The sequence below is a fragment of the Pelodiscus sinensis genome, chromosome 4 (genome assembly GCF_049634645.1).
Source record: "Pelodiscus sinensis isolate JC-2024 chromosome 4, ASM4963464v1, whole genome shotgun sequence".
Lineage (NCBI taxonomy): Eukaryota > Metazoa > Chordata > Testudines > Trionychidae > Pelodiscus > Pelodiscus sinensis.
The window spans coordinates 115747925-115774837 of NC_134714.1; the positions used below are offsets into that span (position 1 = coordinate 115747925).

General features: G+C 44.0%; 1 protein-coding gene and 1 long non-coding RNA gene across 2 annotated transcripts in view; one reads left to right on the top strand and one right to left on the bottom strand.

Annotated features, from left to right (window-relative positions):
- Positions 1-26913, bottom strand: part of TSPAN32 (tetraspanin 32) — a 75367-nt gene that overhangs the window by 33551 nt on the left and 14903 nt on the right. Inside the window, exon 4 of the mRNA XM_006134912.4 lies at positions 14676-14750. Within this exon, the coding sequence (XP_006134974.2) occupies positions 14676-14750 (75 nt within the window). The remainder of the gene's footprint in view (positions 1-14675; positions 14751-26913) is intronic.
- LOC142829242 (uncharacterized) overlaps positions 1-26913 on the top strand; it is a 50880-nt gene that overhangs the window by 6841 nt on the left and 17126 nt on the right. The gene's annotated exons all lie outside the window — the stretch shown is intronic.

The window sequence follows — 26913 nt, forward strand, 5'->3', positions numbered from 1 at the left end:
CATGGACAATACCACAAAAACACACTCAGTATTTACATGATAAACTTAAAAAACAACAAATGGTCTGGTAGCACTTTATAAACCAACAAAACATGTAGATGGTATCATGAACTTTTGTGGGCATGACCCAGTTCTTCAGATGTATTTACAGACCGCTACAGCACTTATACACTTTTTAGTCTGGGCGTCCATTTTCATACCTCAGTTTTGGGGAGTCTAACTTGAGATACCTTAGGAAAGCATGATTTTTAGAAAGTGCTGAACACCTGCCCTCTGGAAATCAGGCCCTTTTAAGGTGTCTCAGGATGGACAAGCAATAACTTTGAGGCACCCAAAATCACTAGCTACATTTGAAAAGAATTAGGCTTTCGTTTTCACTGGCATTTCTAAGATGCTCAGCGCCATGGTACAATTTCTGACCAATTCACTTACATTAACAAATTACGCCTCAATGCCCTAGTGTGATAGGAAAAATATTGTCATGGTACTCAAATATCTGCACACGTATTTCCCTCCAGATTCACCCCCATGTATGGGGCTACTTAGACATGCAGCAGCCCCTGAATACACACAGAATATATACCCATTTAGGTACAGGAAGGTATGCGTACTTCAGCACCGTCAAAAATAGGTTATATACAGACTTAATGTGGCTCTACTCTATAGATAGCTTTCATGCTTTAATTCAAAGTGCTTACACATGATGAATTACAGCCTAGCAAAGCAGTTTGGCTTATACTTGCAGGCTGTGTCTACACTGGGCCACTTATTCCGGAAAAGCAGCCGCTTTTCCGGAATAACTTGCCAGCTGTCTACACTGGCTGCTTGCTTTTCCGGAAAAGCAATGATGATCTACTGTAAAATTGTCAGTGTTTTTCCGGAAAAACTATTCTGCTCCTGTTCGGGCAAAAGTCCTTTTCCGGAAAAATTGTTCTGGAAAAGGGCCAGTGTAGACAGCCCGGTAGTCTTTTCTGCAAAAAAACCCCGATCGCGAAAATGACGATCGGGGCTTTTTTGCAGAAAAGCGCGTCTACATTGGCCACGGATGCTTTTCTGGAAAAAGTGGTTTTCCGGAAAAGCATCCTGCCAATGTAGACGTGCTTTTTCCGGAAATACTTATAACGGAAAACTGTTCCGTTTTAAGCATTTCCGGAAAAGGGTGCCAGTGTAGATGTAGCCGCAGTGTATGTATAAGCTAAAGGAGCAAACATTATGCACGCAGCAGTCATAGCTCATATTCAGCTACATCAGAACCTGCCAGTGAAACTCAGGTTATTGGCCAGGACAGCAGGGCTGTTTCTCCCTTTTTTCCAACAGTGCCATTCAATTTTCAACTTCCATCTGGACAGCCACCAGAAACCAGCTGAGGAGATTTTTAATGGAATGTCTCGTTATTGATTTATGTCATGGCAAAACACCTCCAGGTCCCAGGCAGGGCCTCCATTGTGCTAGATGTTACACATACATCCCTTTCTGCCCCCTCAAAGGAGAATTAGCTGAAGAAAAGACAAACGCTGAAACACCCAGAGAAAATATTATTGAGTCAACAGGGAAAGGACCAAAGAAATTTCTTGTCTAAATTCTAGGCTGGGGGTGGGAAACCTAAGGCCCAGGGGCTAGATGCAGCCCTCGGCTTGCCTGGATCCAGCCGCAAGGATTGGGAATTGGGGAACCCATGCTGGTGCTCCAGCCCCAAACTCTCTCTTCAACTCTCCCCTGCAGAGCTGAAGCACAAGCACTGTCTCCTCGCTGCAGGGGGAGGAGTCCCGAACCTCACGGGCTGGAGTAAGGCAAGCCACAGCTAAATCTGATCCATGGGCTCTGCCTGGTGGGGTTAGCTAGCAGCTCCCCATGCTGCTGCTCCCCCTCACCCCAGCTGGCACTGTAAAGCATTGCCCGGAGGCTTCTCCCACCCCCTCAAAAAAACTACTAGCCCAGGCCTTTCTAGTCTCTGCCTGGAAGGGGAATGTGGGGGAGTGTGCTTCTGCTTTTTTTTTTGTTTCTCAGTTGTAGCCCCTGACTGATTTTTCTGTGTGTCAGCAGCCCCCAAACCAAAAAAGGTTCATCCCTCCCCCACTGCTGTTCCAAGCTAATGCCCATTCTACAAACGAGTACTGTATTGGAGTGTCTGACAGAGCCACAATAAGGTCCCGGAAAGTCCAATTGGATAGTATTATGCACGTGCTGGAACTAAATGCGTTGCAATATAAGACAATTTCCTTACTTTCTGGAATCTAGCTTTCCTACAAGCCAGCATTTACTGCATCCAAGAGCTGGTAAATGCACACCAAGCAAAGGATCTGTGAATGACGCAGGGCAAGCAAAGGAGGCGTTAGCTCCAGTTTCACTGTTCTTCTCCAACAGGTAGGCAGTGGGAAGAGCTGGAAGGTGAGCTGCTAGAGAATGAGAATGGGGAGAGTGCCTAGGAGAATTATTTGTAACAGGTACTCTGTGAAACTTGGGTTGGGAAGGCTTTGTTTTATGCCCATGTTCAACCTCACCTGCTTTTTGATCAATGCTCATAAAACTCTGCTCTGACTGCAAAAATCCATTCTTGCTGCAGTTGTTTTATTTTTGCTGAGATGGGACCTAAACTTCCTGAGCTCATGGGAAGGGTTTCAAGGTTACTGCTGGCAGTGGTAAGATGATCAAGAACTGACAGTGATATTTCTCTTACCTATTTCTGAACCAGAGATCCCCAAACAAATCCAGATTTTGGTGGTTAATGAAGACCTGGAATTAAACCAGTCCTGTTTATAAGTACAGGCAGTCCCCGGGTTACGTACAAGATAGGGACTGTAGGTTTGTTCTTAAGTTGAATCTGTATGTAAGTCGGAACTGGCGTCCAGATTCAGACACTGCTGAAACTGACCGCCAGTTCTGACTTACATACAGAATCAACTTAAGAACCCCAGGCGTCCCCAAGTCAGCTGCTGCTGAAACTGATCAGCAGCTGATTCCAGGAAGCCCGGGGCAGAGCAACTCTGCCTGGGGCTTCCTGTAGTCAGCGCTGGTCAGTTTCAGCAGCAGCTGACTTGGGGACGCCTGGGGCAGAGCAGCTAGGGTGCTGCCGGGTTGGTCCAGTAGTGCCCAGAGCGGCGCTGCAGGACCAATCGGCAGCGCCCCAGCTGCTCTGCCCCAGAGTCCAAAACAAAAGCCTGGTCTGCTGGGGGGGGGGGGGAGCACACTAGCTGCGCCCCCCCCCCAGCAGACCAGGGACACGGGGAGCAGAGCCGCAGCGGCAGCGGGGTGCCGCGCCTCTGAGGCTTTGCTCCGGCACCCAGACTGAAGCTGCAGCAGCGGCGGTTCCCCGTGCCTCTGAGGCTTTGCTCTGGCAAAGCCTCAGAGGCGCAGGAACCCGCCCGGTGCCCCTGGTCTGTTGGAGACGGTCTCCAGCAGACCAGGGGCACCGGAGCAGCTTACGAACGGGGCTTTCTCGCCCCGACCTCCGGGGCGAGAAAGCCCTGTTCGTAAGTGCGGATCCGACGTAAGTCGGATCCGCGTAAGTCGGGGACTGCCTGTACTGTCTTTATAAGTCATATTTTCCCTTGCTTCTTTAAAGGGGAAGCTTAAAAAAAAGGTTTCAGTTGGTAAAGCCTAATATTAGTACAGTAGACTTCTGATAATCCAGAACCTATGGGACCTAGGTGGTGCCAGATTATCAAACATGCTGGACTATCAGGAGGTACTATAAGCTGGTTATATATATACTGTATACATTATATACTGTATATAAAGTGTTCTTAACCCTTTTTATTGTACATACCGTATACAGTATACTGGAATGTTTTAGTTTTTTTAAGCCTTTTTTACCCTCTTTTCTCAGTTCAGCTGCTGCCGCTGTTACCTTGTGACTCATTTTTTTGCCGAAGCTCACTCACTAGGCTCTTGCCATTTTGATGCCGGACTATCAGGAGTGCCGGACTATTGGAGTTTTACTGTAGTTAGCACACAGGTGACAGGTGAGCCCACTTAAACACAGAGCAATTACTGGAACTACACCAGGCATGACAGCAGGGTTCCTGCTAAACTGGGCAATTGCACAGCTTCACAGGCGATTAACCAGCCACTCCCAGTCAGAGGCTTAGGGCTCTGTGCAGGGAGCTGACTGATGGGGTGGGGCTGATTAATCACCTGGGACGCTGTGCTGCTGCAGCTTAGAGGGAACACTGCAGGACAGTGACCTGTTTTCTGAAAAAAAGTCAATCCCTTGATTTCTGGATCCAGACTTTCCTAATGTAGCTGAAAACTATAAAATAATTTCACTCTCATGGTGGGACCCAAATCTGTCCAATTAAAGCAACACACACACACAACAATCATGACTCATTTTCCTGGTACAAGATTTCCTTACTGTATGGTATTGTCAGTGATATTCATAAGGCAGCTTCTCCCCTCTTCTAGAACTAACTGCTCTGAAAAATTCAAAGGGATACATTTGCTGCTTGTGAGCATTTAGCCAATCAGAGCATAGAGAAGTAAAGATAACACATGAGCCTTCCCCAGACATGATAGGTCACAGGTGGGAATATATTTGATTGTCTGAGTCCTGAATTACTTCAGAGAGGGCTCAGGGTTAGAATTTCAGAGGGGTTGTAGGACTGAAGGGCACCAGACCTAGAATTAGACTAACAGGTGATAGAGCAGAGTTAGATTGATTGGGGTGAACTGGTAAGAGTTGCATGGTGAGGGTAAGCAGAGCTGGGGATGAGGTGTGAGTTCATACTGTGTTTGGGAATGGGTAGGGTCGATTGCTGACCTTGTTGAGAATGAACAAGAAAAATCAAAACAGTTTTCACTTCACAGCTTTCTCTGAGTTGATTTACCCCAGTGGACTTCAGCATCTCTCCCATTGTTTGCCTTGCAACAATACAGATCCTTCTGTGACACAAGGGAAAATGTAGACAGGATAGAAAGGCCATTTTACCAGGGCTAGGCAAGATGTTGGTGAAAACACCTGTCCCCCCTCTACTCCAGGGATAATGACAACAATGGAGCTGCCAAAATTGAGATACACCTGGTTTGCTATAATTACTGAGCCTTTTTACGTCCCTTGCCTGGCCCCTGCAAGCATGTGGCTCCACCTGGCAGCTTCCAAGTGCTGTTTCTGCTGAGATGAACAGACCTGCCAGGGCTCATTAGCACCAATGCATGTGAGCAAGCTGTGGCTGCATAGTAGAGTAGAAGGGAAAATGTACCCATATAGGGATAACCCCAGCTCTGCAACAGCAACTTCCTGTCTCTTTATCCCTAGCAGCACTTAGGAGGGATGGACTGGAAAGCTCGCTAATGACTTGGGATGCTGTGGAGTGGAACTTCTGGGAGTTAATTTTCTATGCCAAACAGAATCCCTGGCTACACAGCACCATTGGTGAATGACAGAGCAGTCCTTTGCCAGGTGCAGACCTGGAAAGTCACACGTAGGAAAAGCTTCAGCTTTAGCACAAAGCATTATATTATAGAGGGCATTATGCAGGATCCCACCATTCATCCACTCTGGCACCCTGGCTGGCACGGCCACAGCACACCTCGACTTTAGCCCTGGTGTTCAGGAGGCTGCGCAGCATGGTTTCCTCCCACCCCACCCTACAGTGTCCTGAGGAATAGCAGCATTGCAATGCTGCGACTGCACTCCCAGCCTCAAGCTCCCCTGCAACCTCCTGCCCTGACCCCTCCTATACCCCAATCCCCTGCCCTGAGCCCCTTGCACACTCCACAATCCCCTACACTGTCCACACCCCTGCCTTGATTCTTGAACACCCTACCCTGAGCCCCTGCCCACACTCCTGTACACTCCCACACCATCCAGCTCCCACCCCCACAACCTCCTTCCTACCTTGAGTGATACCCCCTGCCCCACTCCATCCCATACTTAAATTTCTTACAGGTACAGTCCTACCACAACCCCCCTAACTCTCAGTTCTGACCGCCTAGGGGAGAGTTGCAATACCACAGTGCTGTAAGACATTCAAGTTACTTTCACCTCTAAGCATGTGTGAGTTAATCTAGATAAGGCATGGCCAACCCACGGCTCACGAGCCGCATGTGGCTCTTTCCCCCCTCCCCCATCAGTGCAGCTTGCGAAGCCACCCCTGAGCACAGCCCATGCCTCCTGGCTCACCAGGGTAGGGAAGCCGTCCTGATCAAAATGGTGGATCCAATATGGCAACCGGAGCCTCCTGAGGCCAAAAAACCTTTTTAAAGAGACAGTCTTTTTTTTTTTCTCTACAACTTTTTGCGCTGGATTTTGGCTCTTTGTCCGGAAAGGGTTGGCCACCCCTGATCTAGGTAATGAGTCTACAACATACTGTAATACGTAGAGCTCTCAGAAAGAGAGGTGTTTTCTTGTGAGGGTCAGATTGGGAGTTCATACCCATTCCTAGCCTTCCTTTTCTTGTCTTCTGTAGCACAAGTAGAAAAAGAGGCACATACCACTTACCGCAGCATGGCTGACCTACACATCTTTAGCTCTCCTACATATCTCCTCTGAATTGGATCAACTTTGGCTGCTTTCCTTTTGTCATAATTAGAACATCCTAATCCACAGCCCTGCAGAGCTGGGATTTATTAGGCTCCTACATTCCAACAATCTTCAGCACTCAGGATTTAATCACTACTGATTATGCAATCATAGAACAGGAAATGTACAATATGTGCACACTTGAGGCTGGGTAAAGAACTTAGTATTTGAGGGTCTATCACCCTGTTGCATCCAACTGATTACTTCTGTTTTCCTTCCTTACATTTCTCCCAAAACATTTTATCATTTTCTATGAAAACAGAACAGGACAGAATCTACCATATAATCATAGAGTGCAAGGACATGCACCACTTCTTTTCCTTATTAGAAGTACCCTCACGTAAAAAAGTTAGGGCATGTCTGCACTAGGAAATTATTTTGAAATAATAACTCCTGAAATAACTATTTCAAAATAAGTGTATTCCCCAAGGAAAGCAGGAGTTATTATTTCAAAATAGCCAGCCCCTTATTTTGAAATAATGGGCTTAGTAGTGTGGACACACTGCTTGTTATTTTGAAATAACTCCCTAGTGTAGACCAGGGCCTAGAGACCTCAGCTCAGAAAAGCTTTAAATCAACCCAAATGTGGGACACCATAAAATACCAAAAACAAAACAAAATGAAAGAAATTTAAGATGCTGAAGGATTCATCATATCAGTATAGATCACTATAACCTCACATTACCTCACATTCATGTTTCTACATTATCCATATAAATAATTTAACATTAAAAGTAGAGGGAACATCAAATCTGTGTGGAATATACGTAATTCTGGGACAAAATAAGGCACATTTCAGAGGTAAGCCTTCTGTGGAAAAACCAAGCAGATATGAAATAAGTAGATTCATCAAACTGAGTTACAATGATGTTTGAGGCATACAATGTTACCTAATCACATGAGTTATTTCCATTGTCAGTAGATGTATCTTTAAGATGGAGAAAGAGAAAAAACATCCTATTTTTAAAGTCTTTGAAAAACACTTCTGTCTAGGTTGGTTTCAAAATGTTCTGTTGAAAGTGAAATTGTGTAAGTGGAAGCGGAGATCTCTATTATATGAGAAATTTCATGGAAAGTATCTACTTTCTGCAGAAAATTTCAATTTTTTTGTCAAAAAACAATATGACTGAAAACTGAAAACAGTTTTTGGCCCCAAATCCAAAATATTTAGATTAAACTATGTGGTCACCATGCCTCATCTGAACTGAAATTCAGTTCTCAATGCATAGTGCTCCTCTCTTCTTGAACTCGCTCATGATGCTTGGCCTCCCCTCATCAAGAGGAGAGACCAGTGGGTATCATGCGAGATTTAGTCTGGCCATGAGAGCCACATAGCTCATGAAGGAGAATAGGTGGTTGAGGTACCTGAACTAAAACTTCCATGAGACACTGCAGTAGCATTTCCAGATTGAACTATTTGGCTTTTTGTCAAAATATTTTGATTTTTTTTGCTGAAAAGTAGAAGTTTTCTCCATTTTCCAGCCAGCTCTACTTATATCCCCTAAATTTATCTGCAGTCCATTTGTTGGTGTTGACTGGAGCACCAACTCATCTAATATCCCAAGCTCATACAAACTGGAAAAGAATAAAATGTTAGTGCTAAACCTTGAGGAAAGTGCTTCTAATATAGCTCTAAGTAGTTGTGAAACTTTTTACAAATAGACATAGTACAAGAGTTTGGCTTTTTTTTTTGTCTGTATCTCCAAATCTGCTCTGTTTGACACAACCAGCCTAGACTATGCTTTTAGGAGAGCATTAGTACCAGTTTAACATTTTATTTTAAGAATATCTGAAAGAGAATGAGCTTGCAGTGTCTTCTGTGTTCAGTCTGTTGTTGAAATAGGAAGACAGCTCTTTTCATTTTCCTCAGGCTAATCATTAACAGACTACTGCAGGGAGTTCAGCCCATTTAGGAGATGTCCTGCGAAGTGGATTGTGTTACCGTGTTTGTTAATAAGTCCTCTTATTATGGACAGTATATTTTGTTAAGGCAAAGTCTCTATTTATCTGTAATTATATCTATGGAAATATCTGTTGCGAGAGAGAGCCGCTTGACCTTGTAATTTTTACAAATGCATTCAAAGAACGCTTTTCTACCACCATGTATCATGTCCTTTATCCTGACTATCCCTTTTACCAACGCCACATCTTTAATATCTGCTTTATTTTGGCTTTTAAGGCACAGGTTATCCCATAGTGATGCATCAACTAAGCTAGCAAGGCTGGATCTTGGAAGCGGTGAAATTTACTGTAGATCACTGCTCCACGTTGTTGAGAAAAATTGGGTTCTCTCTTAATGGTGTAAGAAGCTGTGTATAATAGGAAAGACAAGGAGCAGAGTAAATGGTGCTGCCACCTACTTTTTAAAGCCCATGCAGTTGAACCATTTTACAATGTGTCTTGTGTGAAAGGCCACATTATAAAGATAAAGATTCTGGTAAATCCAGATTTTAGCTCTCTGAGCTTTTTAAAGGATGTGTGTGATAAGCAGGATGGTTTCCTTTTCTCATGGAAACGGTGTCATTTACAGATAAAGCAAAGAACTTTGCTAGCAGCTGGCTCAATACATTCTTCTAGGACATATGTTCATTTTGGCAAATTTAGTTCTTCCCATTGAGAAATGAGAAGAAGCTGCTACCTCACAATGCAGTTATAACAGGCAGAAGGAGGAGTGGGCACCCACACTGCACCAGATAAGGAACTGGGGGAAATAAGAGGGTGCATGTTTACCCACACAAGGGAAGTGGTGGGATAGCTCCTTACTGCTTTTAGCAACGCAGAAAAAGCTGTTCTTTCTTTTTGTTCTCTCTTACTTCTCTGTGATGGAGAAGATATTGGATTGCTAAGCGGGAACTGACCCTTTCACAAGGCCAAAGACAACTTAGAGGTGGTTAAGCTATGAGGGAAAGAGGAGAAAATTTCAGAAAAATTTAAAGTAGTTTTCACTCTGCATGTTTTCCCCATTTGTGGCTTAGTTTCATTTTATTCCTTTCCCCAATTTCTCACTTAAAATGGGCCTGGGAGGAAGAATGAGAATTGAGGGGTGAGTAGGGGAAATTAAATTCTTCATTTTCCAATTTGATTAAAAAAAGGCTGAAAATTTCTCAAAACATTTATTACCTATTTTGAAAATAAAAAGCCATTTCATCAAAAAGGAAACATTTTTGGTTTAAAAAAACCCCACTCAAAGCTAGGGTTGTCAGATGTCTGGTTGCACCCATGATAAGTGGACAGCTGGCTAACTAAAATTCATGCCAGACCATGGATGTTGTCAGACCAGAGAGTGCTGGACTAGAGGTTCAACAAAGACATTAACTGGTTGGTGCATTACAAAGCCAATCTCTCCTGCCATTAACATCTGCATTTTTCACATCAAAAGCTATGAATGGGACACATACAGCCCTCTTAATTAGCCTCATTAACACGGTCCTACAACTGACAGGTACTTCTTCTGCTGTTATATTTATCTATCTTGGTTTCTGTTATTTCCACTCCAGTTCATCTAATGAAGTTAGTTTTGCCCATGAAAGCTCATGATTCTATACATTTTGGTTAGTGTCTAAGCACGGTCTACATTAGAGACTATGTAGCACTTTAAAGACTAACAAGATGGTTTATTAGATGATGAGCTTTCGTGGGCCAGACCTACTTCCTCAGATCAAATAGTGGAAGAAAATAGTCACAACCATATATACGAAAGGATACAATTTAAAAAAATGAACACATATGAAAAGGACAAATCACATTTCAGAACAGAAGGGGGATGCAGAGGTGGGGGGGAGGGTAAATGTCTGTGAGCTAATGGTATTAGAAGTGATAATTGGGGAAGCTATCTTTGTAATGGGTAAGATAGTTAGGGTCTTTGTTGAGACCGACGCGTAGAGTGTCGAATTTTAGCATGAATGACAGTTCAGAGGATTCCCTTTCAAGTGCAGATTTAAAAGGCTTCTGAAGCAGGCTGCAGATAATTAAGTCGTTGAGACAGTGTCCTTTCTGGTTGAAATGGCACGAAACTGTTTCATAAAGACTGCAAAAATCCTCTCTGGCCTTCTCAGCATGCTCAGTGTGATAGGCAATACATTAATTATTGGAGGCCCTGGGCTTCCATAAATACAGGGCTATAAGTTGCTATAAGTTGCCCCAGTGTACATCTGTTCCACACTAAAGTCGCTGACGCTTGTAGGAACTTATGCATTATAAGTCTTCCCATTTCCCGCACTTAAGTCGTGCCAAAAAAAATAGTCAGCCATGAGAAAAAAAATCCCCTCTTTAAGTTGTTTTGTGATAAGTCCATGTTCTTTGGAACATATCATGGATTTATAGCGAGGATGGCCTTCACAGGCTGACAGACGAGTGGTGATTTTTGTGATATAAATAGATGGTCTTTTAATGACCCAGGTGGCTTTTATGGGGATTTGAATGGCTGCAGACTTTGGATGCTCAGGACACATTTCCCAGGCCAGTGATAACCTGCATTAACCTTTGTTCCCCTCCAGCCTAATCTGGCCAAAAAGGGTAGCTTTTTAGTCCTGCTTTAAGGTTTGAAGAGAACAGTCATACCATAAAGTGACAGGATTTAAGGAAATTGTTCTGTGTGTCACATAAAAATAACAAGGCCTTCCAACACCCTACTATTTCGCTAAAAGATTCCTCGCAGGATTATTCTAATCATTCATTTCTAACCTAGAATATTTTAAAGGCTTTGGTGATTACTCTGTGTATCTGAGTTCTGGGAAATTATTAGCTGGAGTCTTATTCTAATTGACTTCTTCAGAGCTCATGTTCCTGGAAGCAATAACTCAATAAAGCATCTGCATTTCATGGTAACAAGGCTATTGGTTGGCTTTAATCACTGAGGAAATAAAGGCCAGTTCCAAATAGTTTAGCAGTACTGACATTTTAAAATGGTAGCAATTGAGGTATTTGTATTCTTTGGCAAGCAAGGCTCAAACAAACTATATCTACTTTAATATGGCCAAATTAGGGTTACCAGATGGCTTTCAAAAAAATACTGGACACACACAATCTCAGAATGGGAGGGGGGGGGGGGCTGATTGGCAGGCGGTCATGGGGATCGGGGCTGGCCGTGGGAGATCAGGGGAAGGAACCGGCCAGAGGGGAGCAGGACTGGCTGAGAGGGGGTCGGGAGGACGGGGGCTGGCTGGGGGAGATCAGGGGAAGGAACCAGCCAGCGGGGAGCAGGGCTGGCTGGGAGGGGGTCGGGAGGAGCGGGGCTGGCTGGGGGGGAACCGGCTGGCAGGGAGCGGGACTGACCTAGGTGCATGCAGGTCCCGGAGGGGCGCACAGGCGAGTCTGGCCGCAGGGCTTCCATCCCGCCCCAGCCCTCCCTCCTCCCCCTCCTCTCTTGCCCCCCTCCTCTCTACTGCGTAGCTGCGTACTGCCTGGCTGGTGGATATGCTCACGCAGTGTGTGTGTGTCTACCCGCCAGGCAGTACACAACTACTTGCTGATACTCATGATAACAATAAAACGTACTTAATTAGAAAATATCAGAAATTTATATGTCTAGTATTTTCTCAATTTGTTTCCCAAACAGAAAGCTCAAATACTGGACTGTCCGGTTCAAAACTGGACACCTGGCAACCCTAGGCCAAACTGCATCTGAGAACAAAGAATATAGGCTGTACATACAGTGAGGGTGTGTGTGTGGGGGGGTGGAGTTAAAAGGTCTTGGGAGTCATAGTGGATAATTAACTGACCATGAGCTCCCAGTGCAACACTATGTCCAAAAGGGTTAATGAAATCCTTGAATGTATAAATAAGGGAACATCAAGTAAGCCCAGGGAGGTTACATTACCTTTACTCAAGTGAACACTGTTGGAATATTGTGTCCAGTTCTGGGATCCACAGTTCATAGAATCACTGAATACTAAACCTGGAAAGGACCTTGAGAGGTCAAGTCCAGTCCCCTGCACTCATGGCAGGACCAAGCATCATCTAACTCGTTCCTGACAGATGTTTGTCTAACCTGCTCTTAAAAATCTCCACAACCTCCCTAGGCAATTTATTCCAGTGGTTAACAACACCGGCTGATAGAAAGTTTTTTCCTAATGCCCAACCTAAACTCCCTCACAGCAATTTTCCCCATTGCTTCTTATCCTGTCGTCAGAGGTTAAGGAAAATAATTTCCCCCCTCCTGCTTCTAACAACCTTTTAGGTACTTGAAAGTTGCTATCATGTCCCCTCTCATTCTTCTCTTTTACAAACTAAACAGATCCAATTATTTCAGTCTTTCCTCATAGCTCATGTTTTCTAGACCTTTATCATTTTTGTTGCTCTTCTCTGGACCTTCTCCAGTTGTCCACCTCTTTATTGAAATATGTGCGCACAAGTGGACACAGTAATCCAATTGGGGTATGTCTACACTACCCCGCTAGTTCGAACTAGCAGGGGTAATGTAGTCATCCGCAGTTGCAAACGAAGCCTGGGATTTGAATTTCCCGGGCTTCATTTGCATGAAGCCGGCCGGCGCCATTTTTAAATGCCGGCTAGTTCGGACCCCGTGCCGCGCGGCTACACGCGTCACGGACTAGCTAGTTCTGATTAGGCTTCTAATCCGAACTAGCTGTACACCTCATGGAACGATTAGAAGCCTAATCCGAACTAGCTAGTCCGTGCCGCGTGTAGCCGCGTTTAAAAATGTAGCATTTAAAAATGAAGCCCGGGAAATTCAAATCCCGGGCTTCATTTGCAACTGTGGATGACTACATTACCCCCGCTAGTTCGAACTTGCGGGGTAGTGTAGACATACCCTTGGAGTCTAATCACTGTAGAGCAGAAGCATGACTTCTTGTGTCTTGCTTATAACACTCCTGTTAATAAATCCCAGAATTATTTTTTTGTAACAGTTGCACACTATTGACTCATATCTAGCTTGTGGTCCATTATGACCCTCTTAGTTTCCTTTTTTCAGTACTCCTTCCTAGACAGTCCCATTCTGTATGTGTGAAACTGATAGTACTCCACTTAGGAAGGAACATTGCATTTATCCTTATTGACTTTCATCTTATTTACCTCAGACTATTTCTCTAATTTGTTCAGATCATTTTGAATTATAATCCTATTCTCTGAAGCACCTGCAACCTCTCCCATCTTGGTATCATTCACAATACCTCATCCCAGGAGGCATACGTGGGTGGTCGACAAATGCCTTTGATGTCGACACCCGCGCGTCCAGACTATCGCGCTGAGCCGACAAACAGCTGATCAGTTGTTTGTCGGCTCAGCACGGCAGCCATGTAAATTTAAATGAAGGGGCGATTATTTAAATCGCCGCTTTATTTTCCTATGTCTGGTAGCCTAATCTACATGCCTCTGGCGACAGAGGCATGTAGTCAAGACGTACCCCTATGTCACTTCACCCCACCACTCCACAAACAGGTTTCCAATAGAGACAGAGTGAACATGTCATGATATAATACTCAGCCACAAAGGAAAAGGTACCCTGGGGAATTAAGTGTCAAACTGTGACTCTTTAGCTTCTTCATTCAGTAGGCCATTTGGCAAGGGAAATATCTCATCCTCCCTGCTATCCTGCTACTTGATTCTCAAAATGGGACATTCAGCATACCACCATGAAGGACTACTCTGCACAGTCCACTGTGGGTTCATGGTCCACAGTTTAGGAACAGCTGTTTTGTAAATATGGTCTTCCAGATGAGAGCTATGCCATATCTTCCTGAGTTTACAGACAACCTGAAATGAGGACTTCAAGAGCTATGAATTGCCCCTGATTCATTCATTTCAATGTGGCAGCAACCCAAGAATGATATTAAAACTGGTGGTTTCACTATTTCATTGCTGACAGTCCCACATTAGCTGGATGTTTCTATCTCCTATCATTGCCGGTAAAGGGGAAATTCAGATTGGTCAGAAACTATCTTCAATCTTTGTGCAAAACTCCCGATTGACATTAGTAGAAATGTCTGAAATTGAAAAGGTTTGAGACAAAAGATGGCTTTTGAAAGGAGCAAATAGTTTAGCACAATATTTATTTCCTTCTATGTTTTTTTAAAGAAATTATTTGAAATAAAATCTTCCTCCCAGATATTTCTTTTTTGGTGGCAGTCATTGCTATTGGATACCATCTAATGACTGGTTCTTGGTTTTTCTTAGTAAGAAACCTTTTACTTACTTCACTGTTGTTAGTGTATCTCCAGAATGCAGCCTGTATCAGTGCACAGAATATAATGGCAAAACAGAAGAATCCCTGAGGATAAAGAGAAAGCAGTGTTACTTACAGCGTTTCCTCTCAGCGGTTGAAAATATTTATGTGAAAACACAACTGGAGACTAGTCAATTACATTGGCTTTGACAGGCTTAATGCAAGTGACATTTAAAAGTTACTTTTTTTTAAGCAGAGCTCCAAATTTCAGGAGCTTAAAGGAAGCTAGCTACACAATAGCTTTAAAATTCCCTAACAGGGACCATAACTACCAAATGGTATATATTCCATGTTCTAGCAGTCTCATACTTGTATTGCAGATTTGACAAAATGCTAAGAAGATACCAATGTGAGATTTCTAAATAGCTACAATACTCAATCCAAGGTTTAAGAATCTGAAGTGCCATCTGAAATCTGAGAGGGATGAGGTGTGGAACATGCTTTCAGAAGTCTTTTAAAGAGCAACAACCTGATGCAGGAACTGTAGAACTCGGGGGGGAGGGGGGGGAGAGGGAAGGAAAAGAAAAAAGAAAATCAACCATCTGCTGGTGGCATATGACTCAGATGATGAAAATAAACATGGCTTGGTCCACTCTGCTTTGGATCATTATTGAGCACAACCTGTCATCAGTGTGGAAGCATGTCCTCTGGAATGGGGGTTGAAGCATGAAGAGATTCTTTAGCAAATCTGAAACATAAATATCTTGTGACACTGGCTACAATAGTGTCATGTTAGCATGTTTTCACTTTCTGGTGACATTGTAAACAAGAAGAGGACAGCATTATTTCCCCCAAATTGTAACCAAACTTTTTTTGAGCAATTGGCTGAACAAGAAGTAGGACTGAATGGACTTTAGGCTCTAAAGTTTTACATTTGTTTTATTTTTGAATGCAGTTTTTTTGTACATTGTCCCACATTTGCAAGTTCAACTTCATGCTAAAGAGACTGCACTACCGTACTTGTTAGAGGTGAATTAAAATACTATTTCTTTTGTTTTTTTTGTAGTGCAAATATTTGTAATCAAAATAAATATAAAGTGCACACTGTGCATTTTACATTCTGTGTTGTGACTGAAATTAATATATTTGAAAAGATAGAAAACACCCAAAATATTTAAATAAATGGTATTCTATTGTAGTTTAATCAAAAGATTTTAAAAATTGTACAATTAATCACAATTAATGTTTTTAATCTCTTGACAGCCCTAGAAATTAGATTTAAAAAGTGGTTCTGTTCTAAAGCAAGACTGACAAAAACTGAACCATCTTACTCAAGAGATCCAAACTTCCCATGTGCATTCTGAGCCTGTACTCTGCCTGGGGTAGTAATAAAAGACATATAGAACTTGTTTTTCATGGAAGCTTTTATTGCTTTTTGAAATTTAAGATTGGAATTCATTTGGGTGTTTATGTGCTTATCTGCTTTAACCCAGTAAGTAGCTCTTGTTTCCTTTTCCTTTTTAAGTATAGTAAATCCTAAGGGTATGTCTACACTACCCCGCTAGTTTGAACTAGCGGAGTAATGTAGGCATTCCGCACTTGCGAATGAAGCCCGGGATTTGAATTTCCCGGGCTTCATTTGCATAAGCGGGGAGCCGCCATTTTTAAAACCCCGCTGGTTCGAACCCCGTGCAGCGCGGCTACACAGGGCACGAACTAGGTAGTTCGAACATTGTCTTTGGTGAGAGATCTAAAATGCAACTGACTTGGGATAAATGACTAGTCTTTTGGGACTGGTAATAACCTGACTGTTACTGTGGTATGTGGTGTATCTATCACAAATATAAGAGTTTTTTTCCTTTGGGAGACAAGACAGATCAGAGTATTGAAGGCATCTGTCTATATCATGTTTAGGCTGTTACAATGCCTAAGGAGTTTACACATGATAATTGGTTGGTGAAATCAGTATAGATCTTACAATCAATATGGGATTTGTTTGTAATAGTCTGCCCTGAGCACGGTGCTCATGCTTTTGAATTAAAGCAGAACAGCTAGACAGGTATAACCCTGGGAATCTTTTTCCCAAGATCAGGAGGGCTTCATTTGTTTCCTGACTTCTAGCTCTCCTCCGCTTATTCACGTTCAGACACATCAGGCTGAAGAAGTCTCTGGCTACTGGCTTACGCCATTAACTTTGTGCTGCAGGAATGGAATCTGATCACAACACAGCTGATGCCCTTTGACACTAGGGGAGTATGTACAGCTGGTGTAACTGGTTCCTACGCTAGTGACCTCACTGAGAGCAGAGAAGGCTGTGGACAGAGCATCCCTGAGGACTAGATGCTGGTAGACAGAGCAGCCTTCAAGCTTCTTTTAACTCTGCCAGGACCCTGGCATACTGGCTAATGCCATAACTAGCTCTGTTGTGGCTTCCTCCCCTCTTCTGCACTGAATGAAAATTTAGTACAGCTGAGAATCTGGGCTATCATTTGTTAATAAGGAATGAAACCATAATTATGTTTTTAAAAAGATACCCAGCCTTTTTAAACCTCAGCCATAGAATGCAATAGCAATAGGTAATCAGGCAACTACCCCAACCCTCAATGCAATTTTTATATAAGCACTAAAAAGAGAATACCCAGAACCCATGATTTCAACAAGAATATAAAAATACTTGCAAGAGGCTTTTTTATAAAAATTCCAATATTTTTTAGCATGAATAATCATGTCTTTACTTCATAATTGTCTGAAGGACTGTATTGCTGCTTCAGCTCTTCCAGAATGACCCGTGCTCTGCTTTATAGTCAGTCTTTGGAGAAGAAGCACACTTTGATCTGGTCAGATGAGGCTTGAATTCATTATTAATTAGGCTGCCAAGAAACAGGTACACACGTTTGTCCATGTACAACTATGCACCTTTGTAAATCAATCAAGTGCTCGAATGATATGGCTGAATATGACAAAAGATGGTGATGAAAGTGGACTTTAAAAGAATTTGATACAGGAAAAATGCAATCTGTTTGCTTTCCTTTGATAAAGTTAGAGTCAGTCTGGACAGTGGATACTGCACAAATCTTTTGTATTCTTCTTCAGGCCTAGTGACGGCAGATCCTCTCTAACTTGAAGTTTTTAAATCATTACTTGAGGACTTCAGTATTTTAGCCAGAAGTTATGGGTCTATTAGAAGAATGGGTGGCTGAGATTCTGTGGCCTGCAATGTGCAGAAGGTCAGACTGGAGCTAATCATGATGGTCCCTTCTGAGGTTAAAGTTTATGAGAAAAGGTTGAAAATACACAGCATTACTGACAGTATTTCAGGCTCTCCAGGGCAATTCTCTGACATCCTGGATTGGGAGGTCTCAGTGTCCAATAAGCAGCTGAACTATTATAATACCCCATACTCCCAAAATAAGGCAAGTACGGGCCTGTCACTAGGGTTGCCAGGTGTCCAGTATTGAACCAGACAGTTCAGTATTTTCGCCTCCTGTCTGGTAAAAAAAAAATTCAGAAAATACTGGACACTTAAAATCTCTAGTACTTTCTGATTTTTTCCTGGCCAGGAGGCGAAAATTCTGGGTGCTTACTGGGATCTGCAGGGGAGCTGTCCGGCCAGCGCAGAGAGGCAAGATAGCGGGCAGCCGCCGGCAGTCTGTTAGGGCCAAAAAGCCTCACCATGCATTTCTTAAAGGGGCCATGATGGTTTTCTGTTTTGTTTTTGCTTTTTTTGCTTAACAACTCTCGGGTCCTTTTTTTCGGTATTTTTCCTGAAACCATCTGGCAACCCTACCTGTCTCAGAGGAGGGGGGCAAAGATGGCAGTTGTCCTGGGGCCCCGTGATTCTAAAGGGCTGGTGCCATAGGTGTGTGCAGCACATTTCATTAGGGAGTGCACCCAGGGAATCTTTTTTTTTTTTTTTTAGGCAAACATTTATTGAATACTCAGTCATAAAGGACATTATTTTTATTCATCAAACAAACTAAAGAAACTACAACTTAACTAAACTTAATTTTTTTTAAATTAACAACTACACTTTACTTAAAAAATACAAACTTAAGTATGGGATATTGTACTTCTTAGTTTGTTTTTTACATGTGCAATTTGGCGCTTATTGCATAATACAGCAATCCATACTTTAAAACTAAAAGAGCGTGTCATGCGAGTAAATGAAAATGCAAAGCCACTCTTTTTTAAAGACATTATAGGGTTACCAGGTAGTCTTAAAAAAAATACCGGACACACTTCATGGGCGGGGGAGGGACTGGCCGGGAGGGAAGCGGGGCTGGCCGGGAGGAAAGGGGGGGGGGCGGCTGACGGGAAGCAGAGCTGGTCAGTGGGGGGAGGAGGGAGGGCGGAGCAAGGCTGGCCGGGGAAGATCGGGGGGAAGTGGGGGCGGCCAGCGGGAGCAGGGCTGGCCGGGGGAGCTCAGGAGGAGAAGGGGAGAACTGGCTGCCGGAAGCAGGGCTGGTGGCGGGTGCTGCGGGGCTGGCCGGGGAAGATCGGGAGGAAAAGTGGGGGAGAACCAACAGAAGGGGGTGGGAGGGAGGGGGAGGGAAGAGCGTATCAGCCGGAGGGGAGCGGGAGTGACCCAGGCAGTGCAGATCCCAGGGCGCTCCCGCCCCCCGCACGGTCCAGGCGAAGTGCGAGTTTAGTCCGGCTGCGGCTCCACCACGCGCTTGACCAGCAGGCAGGAGCACGGACCGGACTGCCCCTCCTCCTCACATGCAACCAGGGCTCCCAGTGCCGATTGCATCCTGCATCCAAGCCACTCCCCCTGCCAAGCTTCCAGGCGTCCAGTTGGAAAACCAGAAAATACCGGACATTGCACATGTCCGGTATTTTCTGGATTTTTTTTACCACACAAAGCCCCAAAAAACTGGACTGTCCAGTAGAAAACTGGACACCTGGCAACGCTAAGACAGTGATTGGAGCCCAGAGGCTTAGGCCCTTTAAATGGCTGTCGGAACACTGTGTAGCACTCTCTGAACAGCTATAAGTGCTCGGGGGGTACCAATCTCTGGACAGCTGTAAGGGCTATGGGAGGATGGGCGTAGCATGCTTGCTGCCTTGACTCGCCCCTTCTGCTTGAGGCCCCACCCCTTCCAGGAGTGTAGAACCCCCCACCCCTCTCATCCAGGGGCCTATCAGCTCCCCTGGGCAAGTAGATAGAAATGCTATCAGGTGTCAATACAGAGAGCTATACAATATAATAGATTGGAGAAGGTGGTTCAGCTATAGCAGAGAAGTTTCTCTTTGAGCTGTCCTTTGCTAGGTTTTGATTTCTTTGTAGCCAAGAGAACTTGAACTTGAAGGGTGACTCATATGTGTCCCTAAGTGGAAACCAAGCTGGGAATCACCGCAGCCACTGAGCTATCTGTTGTGCTGTTTGACAGCTGCTGCAAAGAATTGCAACAATGTGCAGAATCTCTGGGTAAGGCCGATGAGGAGTGATGTCATGGCTCTGAGAGAGGCCAAAGACAACACTACCCCTCTGTGCTCTGTGAAGGGACAATTCGCCACCACTTCCTACAGCTGGGTCATAGCACAAAACTGACTCTGCAGTGGTGAAGTTTTAACCATTGAAGGTGTAAGGTCCAGTGTGCTTCAACAGCAGCCCTGAGAACTACAAGTTGTGGACTACAAACTGCGGCATGTTGGGAGAATTTCCTGGTTCCTGCCAGGATGTACCCTCTGCCCCGAGCAGAGTCTCAGCAGGGACTGAGTTAGAAGCTTCATGCAGAGAGGAGGGGCTGCTGAACTGTGATCCTATTCTATGTTTTTTTACGGAGAGAATAAAGCCTGTTACTGGTGGTTTCTCTGAGTGGGTCTGGTCTGAGGTGCACATATAGTAATACACAACACAGAGCACACCAAGGAGCTGCAGGCCTAGCCTCCCACAGTTGTGTAAGAAGTCACAAGGCTCCCCCTATGAATAACCTCACACTGGGCTAGTGAACAGGAGGGGTTACAAAAGCAGAACCGGAGTCCAGAATGGAGGAGAGGTGAAGTGTACCCAAAAACAGTTCCAAGACGTGTTCTGATTACTATTCACTAGAGCTGGTTGAATTTTTCACATTTTTTCCACTTTAAAAAACAACAACACTGTTCATGAGAGATTATCAGCATTACTGAAGGTTCCTGCTTTTGATGGAATTTTCCAAGGCATTTTAACTCAAATTTGTATTCAATATCAGTATGAAAATATGGTTTTCAGAAAATGAAAAAAAATGATGATTATGAAAAAGGTTTCATGAAAAACTTTAATACAAAATCAAAATAAATCCATAGCCTTCTCAAACTTTTCTCCCCCACCCTCCTGAAAACTGGAATGGAAAGAATTTCAAAATGTGGCACAAAAATTTTCTGAGTTCTCCCCAACCAGTTCTACTACTCATCAAAACTTTCAAATATATCAGATTATTATGTAGTTTAGGATCCTTTTACACATCTCCCACTATGTCCACCCAGTCCGTTGCCTGTCAGTGTCTGCTCCACCAGTATTTGTTTTATGCAATTTGTTGCCAGTACTGATATTCACACCCTGTTGGGAGATCTCCTTCCATCTGCTCTATGATATATAATTATATAGCTCCTAGAGGTACTCATAAATGAATTAAAGGCGGCTTGTTCATGTTCTAGCCAGAAGGTTTGAGGCCTGAGCAGCTCTATAATTATTTTAGAAGGTATTCTTAAAAGCAGCATGTAGGTTTGTTCAAGTGCAAACAGCTTTGGTTGCCTTTTCTTCACTCCCCCACAATTCTAAGAAGACAGTGATACATTTGTTGCAAGATGATGCAGTACATTCTCTTTTATGAGATCTAGGACATTTGGCCCCATCCAGTGCTGTCACTGGGCAAGCATTCCTTCCTTACGAATTACCTTCTTTTCATTCTTGCTGCAAGGAACAATTTGTTTTCTGTAAACGTGGCCGAAGGCATAGAAATGTCTTCCAGTCCCCCGACTGGCCTATCTTTTTATCTACCTTTCTCACGTTTACCCTTCAAATAAAAACCTTGCTAGACATCAACTTCCCTTTTTATTCAATTCAGTGAAACTCAGATCTTATGCTGCATACAGTTAATGGTGCTATCCTCAGCTGTGATGGAGCTGATTTTCACTACTCAACTAATGCAAAACACCACCCAAACTAGCAGAACTAGCCACAGAAGGGGCACTCTGGGTTAAGGAGACTCCTCTGGTGGCCCAGATTCCATTCAACAGCACCTATAATAGTCTCCTGGAGCTAGAATAAGGCCTCCCTATGCTTTAGGAATCCCCACAAACTGTAACAGCTCGTTCGGGATACAGAAAGCTACAGTAAGTTAGAGTGAAGGCTGCTCTTATGCCAGGTGACTGGGCCCAACACAGCGGCCCAGGATCGGGGGGTAGGTAGGCAGGCTTCCAACTATCCTTGCATAACACTTAACCACACACAGTATATTTACGGTACAGTTCCATTGACAGGATCTTTTATTTAATCATCTGTTTAATCTGTGAAAAAAGAAAAAAAATACTCCCCCATTTATCCATTGAGAGGAAACTGTATTCTGGTTTTCTCTTTCTCCATATGATCTGCTAAGAAGCTGTGAGCTCCATCTGCATGAGACACCAATTTAGTGCTGACTGACTGAATGCAGCAAGATTTCAGTGTCGTGCTGGCTCTACCTCTGCCAGTTTCCTCAGGAGGGAGTGCAGCTTTCCATGAGTCCAGGTAGCCTGATTTCTCATTGACTGGTGCATAATTGATGCAAGTACAGGCTCAGCCTAGGAAACAGATGACTGCCAAAGCAAGGCATTGGAAGTGCACTGCTGTGCTCTTATGAATCCCTAACACACTTGCCTACAATTATACATCTGGGAGCAGTAAAGCAAACGGCTTCTGCTAAATGCCTGCCATAGTGGTACGTCACTCTCAATGACACTGAAAAGCTGAGCTGGATCAGACAGGACTGAGGGTTTTTCTTCTTGATCACTGGGCTGGAACCAGTCTTTGGCAGAGTTTACTGGTCCTGAAAACTTTCCATTCTGGCCTAGCAGTGTTTCCAGCCCTAGAAAGCTCAGTTATTGGATTTTCAAGATGCACCATTCTGATTGGCATGTTACTTACTGCTCTATTTTTCTCTCCCTTCCTTTGCACTTCTGCCAGAACTTCAGTACCCCACATCTGAAGAATCACTTGAGTCGAAGATGTTTACTTTATGCTAACTGTTCTAGAGAGACTGCTATTTCCTTCCCCTTGCATTTCAGCTCTGGGCACTACTCGAATGACAGGACATTTAGATTCAGTGATATGCAGTGTGCCACTGGAAACTGTATCCTTTCTTTTCTTCCTCATGGTTCAGCAGACAAAGCATAAAACTCTCACCGGCCCTTTGGTTGAAGATTTTTTGGACACTAGCGCAGTACCTTAAACCACCATTTCCAGTTCCCTGGAAACACAGCCTGAGCTCTGAATATTAACCTAAGTTCCACATGCATCTCCTAATTGAGGGTCTGACCACCACCCTGTGCTGTAAGGTTCACTCACACTTTTCTTTTAAATATCAAATTACAAAATTAGATAGGTATATAGGGCCTATCTATACTGGGCATATGTGTAGTGGAAATATAGTAGAGCGAACTTCTGGGCTGTGTCTAGATTGGCCAGTTTTTCCAGAAAATCAGCCGCTTTTCTGGAAAAACTTGTCAGCTGTCTACACTGGCCACTTGAATTTCTGCAAAAGCACTGACTTCCTACTGTAAGAAATCAGTGCTTTTTGCGGAAATACTATGCTGCTCCCGTTCAGGCAAAAGTCCCTTTTGCGCAAAACTTTTGCACAAAAGGGCCAGTGTAGACAGCTGAGATTTATTTTGAGCAAAAAAGGCCCGATTGCGAAAATGGCGATCGGGGCTTTTTTTCGGAAAAGTGCGTCTAGATTGGCCATGGACGCTTTTCCGCAAAAAGTGCTTTTGTGGAAAAGCGTCCGTGCCAATCTAGACGATCTTTTCTGAAAATGCTTTTAACGGAAAACTTTTCCGTTAAAAGCATTTCTGGAAAATCATGCCAGTCTATACGTAGCCCTGGTGTAGGTGTGCTGCATTGGTATGAAATGAGTTTTCCCTTCAATGTGAATTACCTTGGTTTGAAATCAGGGTAAGCCCCACTACTGCAAGTCCCGTATCATTGCGTGCATTACACCACAATGCGTGTGTGTGTGGGGGGGGAGGGACTGGAATAAAATGCCTGTAATTGGCCCTTGTGTGCTGAATTCAGGCTGGAGCTGTGGGACTATAAAACCACAGTGTAGATGGTTCAGGCTTGAGCTGGAGGTTCTGGATCCTCCTCCCTTGCAGGATCCCAGTGCCCAATCAGCTGCAGGTGTTTTATGCCAGTATAGACATAGCCCTAGAGGCCCACAACCAAGACTGAGGTGCCCCATTGTGCTAAGCACTGTGCCCACTGGTGTTAACACACAGCTCGTTCTGTACAACAGGGGTGGACAATAAGTTTTGAAAGGGGGCCATTTTGGGAATTTCTGAAGTGGTCATAGGCTGCCTGGAAAGGGCGGGGCCTCAGGCAGAAGGGGTGGGGCCAGAAGAGTTTACCCCCTCACACACACACACAAACACTAATTGGTCTGGGGGTGGGGGAGCATGTGAAGTCTTAGGCCTCCGCCCCCATTGCCCTGCCAGGAGTGTGCAGTGCCTAGAGAAGACAGCCAGCGGTTCCCTCTGGTGCCCTGTGCTCCTGGTGGGGAGGGGGTAGGAGACTTCTCACATTTTCCCATCCCCAGGTCTCGATTGGCCTGAGGGGAGGGGAGTGGCAGGACAGTTGCGTGCCAGGAGCCCTTTCAATTACTGCAATTGAAAGGGCTAGTTGCTGCCAGGCAACACATTAGCATCAGAGCCGGGAGCTACTGTGGGCTGGATCAAAGTGCTTGGTAGGCCGGATTCAGCCCACTGACAGCTTTTTGCCCAATCTAAATAGAAATGACAGCCGAAGTGTAGGAGGGGAAACTGAGACACAGGGCAGTAAAGTGACTTGCTCATGGGTCAGACAGTGTCAGAGACTGTACTACAACTCTGGTCTCTGGGCAGCTAGTCCAGCATTCTATCCAATGGGCCACAGGGACTCCATGTTGATGGTCTATCCAAGCAATTAATCTACATTGTGCATTGGCAGCAGTTTAGCTATATCAGCAGCAATATTCTCAGTGCAGCAGGCCCTATCCCTTTTCTTTGAGTTTCACAAGTATGCAAACATCAATGCCTTAGTTTCCTCCTCTGTTAGATTCAATAATGAAATCCTCCTAGCAAGATACATTTTATATGGAGAGACCTCTTTAAATCAATACCTAATGCAAGAGAAAAGATTGGTTCATCAACAAACAAAAAAGCTACAGAAAGGGACTTTAGACTGTTGCTGTTTAACACTTCATAACCCAGGAGCATGCTGCAGTGCTGTGAGACCATATCTGGAGCTAATGTGTCCTAAATTCTAATCCCAGTCCTTACATCTCCTCTTCTCTCTATTGTTACAGGTAAACATTTAACCTATTTGCTTTCATTGCCTAGTGGGCTCAGAGGACTGTGAGGAGTTGTTACTGAAATGCACTTGCATGGATAAACAAACACAGGATTAACCTGTGGAACTCATTGTCACAAAATATAAAGGCCAACAGTTGAGTACCATTTAAACAAGGAGAGGACATTTTTTATGAACAACATCTACTGCAACATTTTACATATAGAAAAAAAAAGGATAAGGAATACAAACTCTGGAAGATGTTGGCTAGCTACTAATTTAAGGGGATTGGGAAGGAATTTCCCCCTTGGACAGATAATGCTATAGTTGGCTATTACAGGATTTCTTGCATCTTTTTCTGAAAACTTTTCTACTACCCAGTATCAGAGACACTTTCTTCAGTAAGAGGAGCTCAAGGTTTAGCTGCTAGTAATGAGCTCCCGAGTTCTTTCCTGAGTTCTTTCAAATTTAACGGAACTCTTCTGAGAATTTGGTATTGACTAAGCTGGCAACCCTCTGGCTGTGTCTACACTGCACCCCTTTTCCGGAAAAGGGATGCAGATGAGACAAGTCAGAATTGCAAATGAAGCGGGGGATTTAAATATCCCCCGCTTCATTTGTATAAACATGGCTGCCGCTTTTTTCCGCCTCGGGGCTTTGCCGGAGAAAAGCGCCAGTCTAGACGGGATCTTTCGGAAAATAAAGCCTTTTCCGAAAGGTCCCTTATTCCTGATTTTAAGAGGAATAAGGGACCTTTCGGAAAAGGCTTTATTTTCCGAAAGATCCCATCTAGACTGGCGCTTTTCTCCGGCAAAGCCCCGAGCCGGAAAAAAGTGGCAGCAATGATTATACAAATGAAGCGGGGGATATTTAAATCCCCCGCTTCATTTGCAATTCCGACTTATCTCATCTGCATCCCTTTTCCGGAAAAGGGGTGCAGTGTAGACACAGCCTCTGTGTCTACAAGAACTACTGTGATTTCCAGTTCATGTACGCACACATGTCTCTACTGTTTCCTCACCTTCTCTATTGTGCTTGCTTCTGTTATTTGCTGCTTATTGTCTAAATCCTATATTGTGTGCTTTCTGGGACAGAGTCTAGTGTTATCAGATTGTACATTAATGTCCTAACCCTTGTCTGGGGTCTGTAGGTACTACTGTAATACAAATAAATAACGAAATTTGTATGAAATCTGAAGAAGTTATTTGAACTTTCCATCGTTCAGCAGACGTGCTGGCCAGTACAGCTGGCTCTGGACTCAGGCTTTCACAATTAACACACAGAACAAGTTTAAACTTTACCACCGAATGAACAGCATTAAGCTTATTTGCAGAGCGGTGGTTGTGTAAGAGGCTGGTGAGATGCGTGGCAGTACAATCCGACCTGTCCTGTCTGATAATGCTCTTCCTAGAACTATAGGGGACAAATACAGAGAAAAAACAGACAAAATGGTGGTGAGATTTGGAAGAAAATACTGACTCTAGTAACCAGATTGAAGGCCGCTCCTGTTTTATTTTAAGAACTTGACACCCTCTAGTGGTGCAGCAGGGAAGAGAGGATAAGTCCATAGTTTGTTTAGTTCAAAGGAAAACTCCAGCCATTTTAAAGGTTTTTCTGCTTAGAACTACATATTTCTGATTCCTTGTTTGGGTCAACAAGAAGCTTGGACCTTATGACCCCTCCCCAATAGACATAGTCACAGCAGATCCAGGTAAAAAGAGGTGGTCGCTGGGCTCTTCTGTCCAGGGCTGGCCTTAGGACAAATTA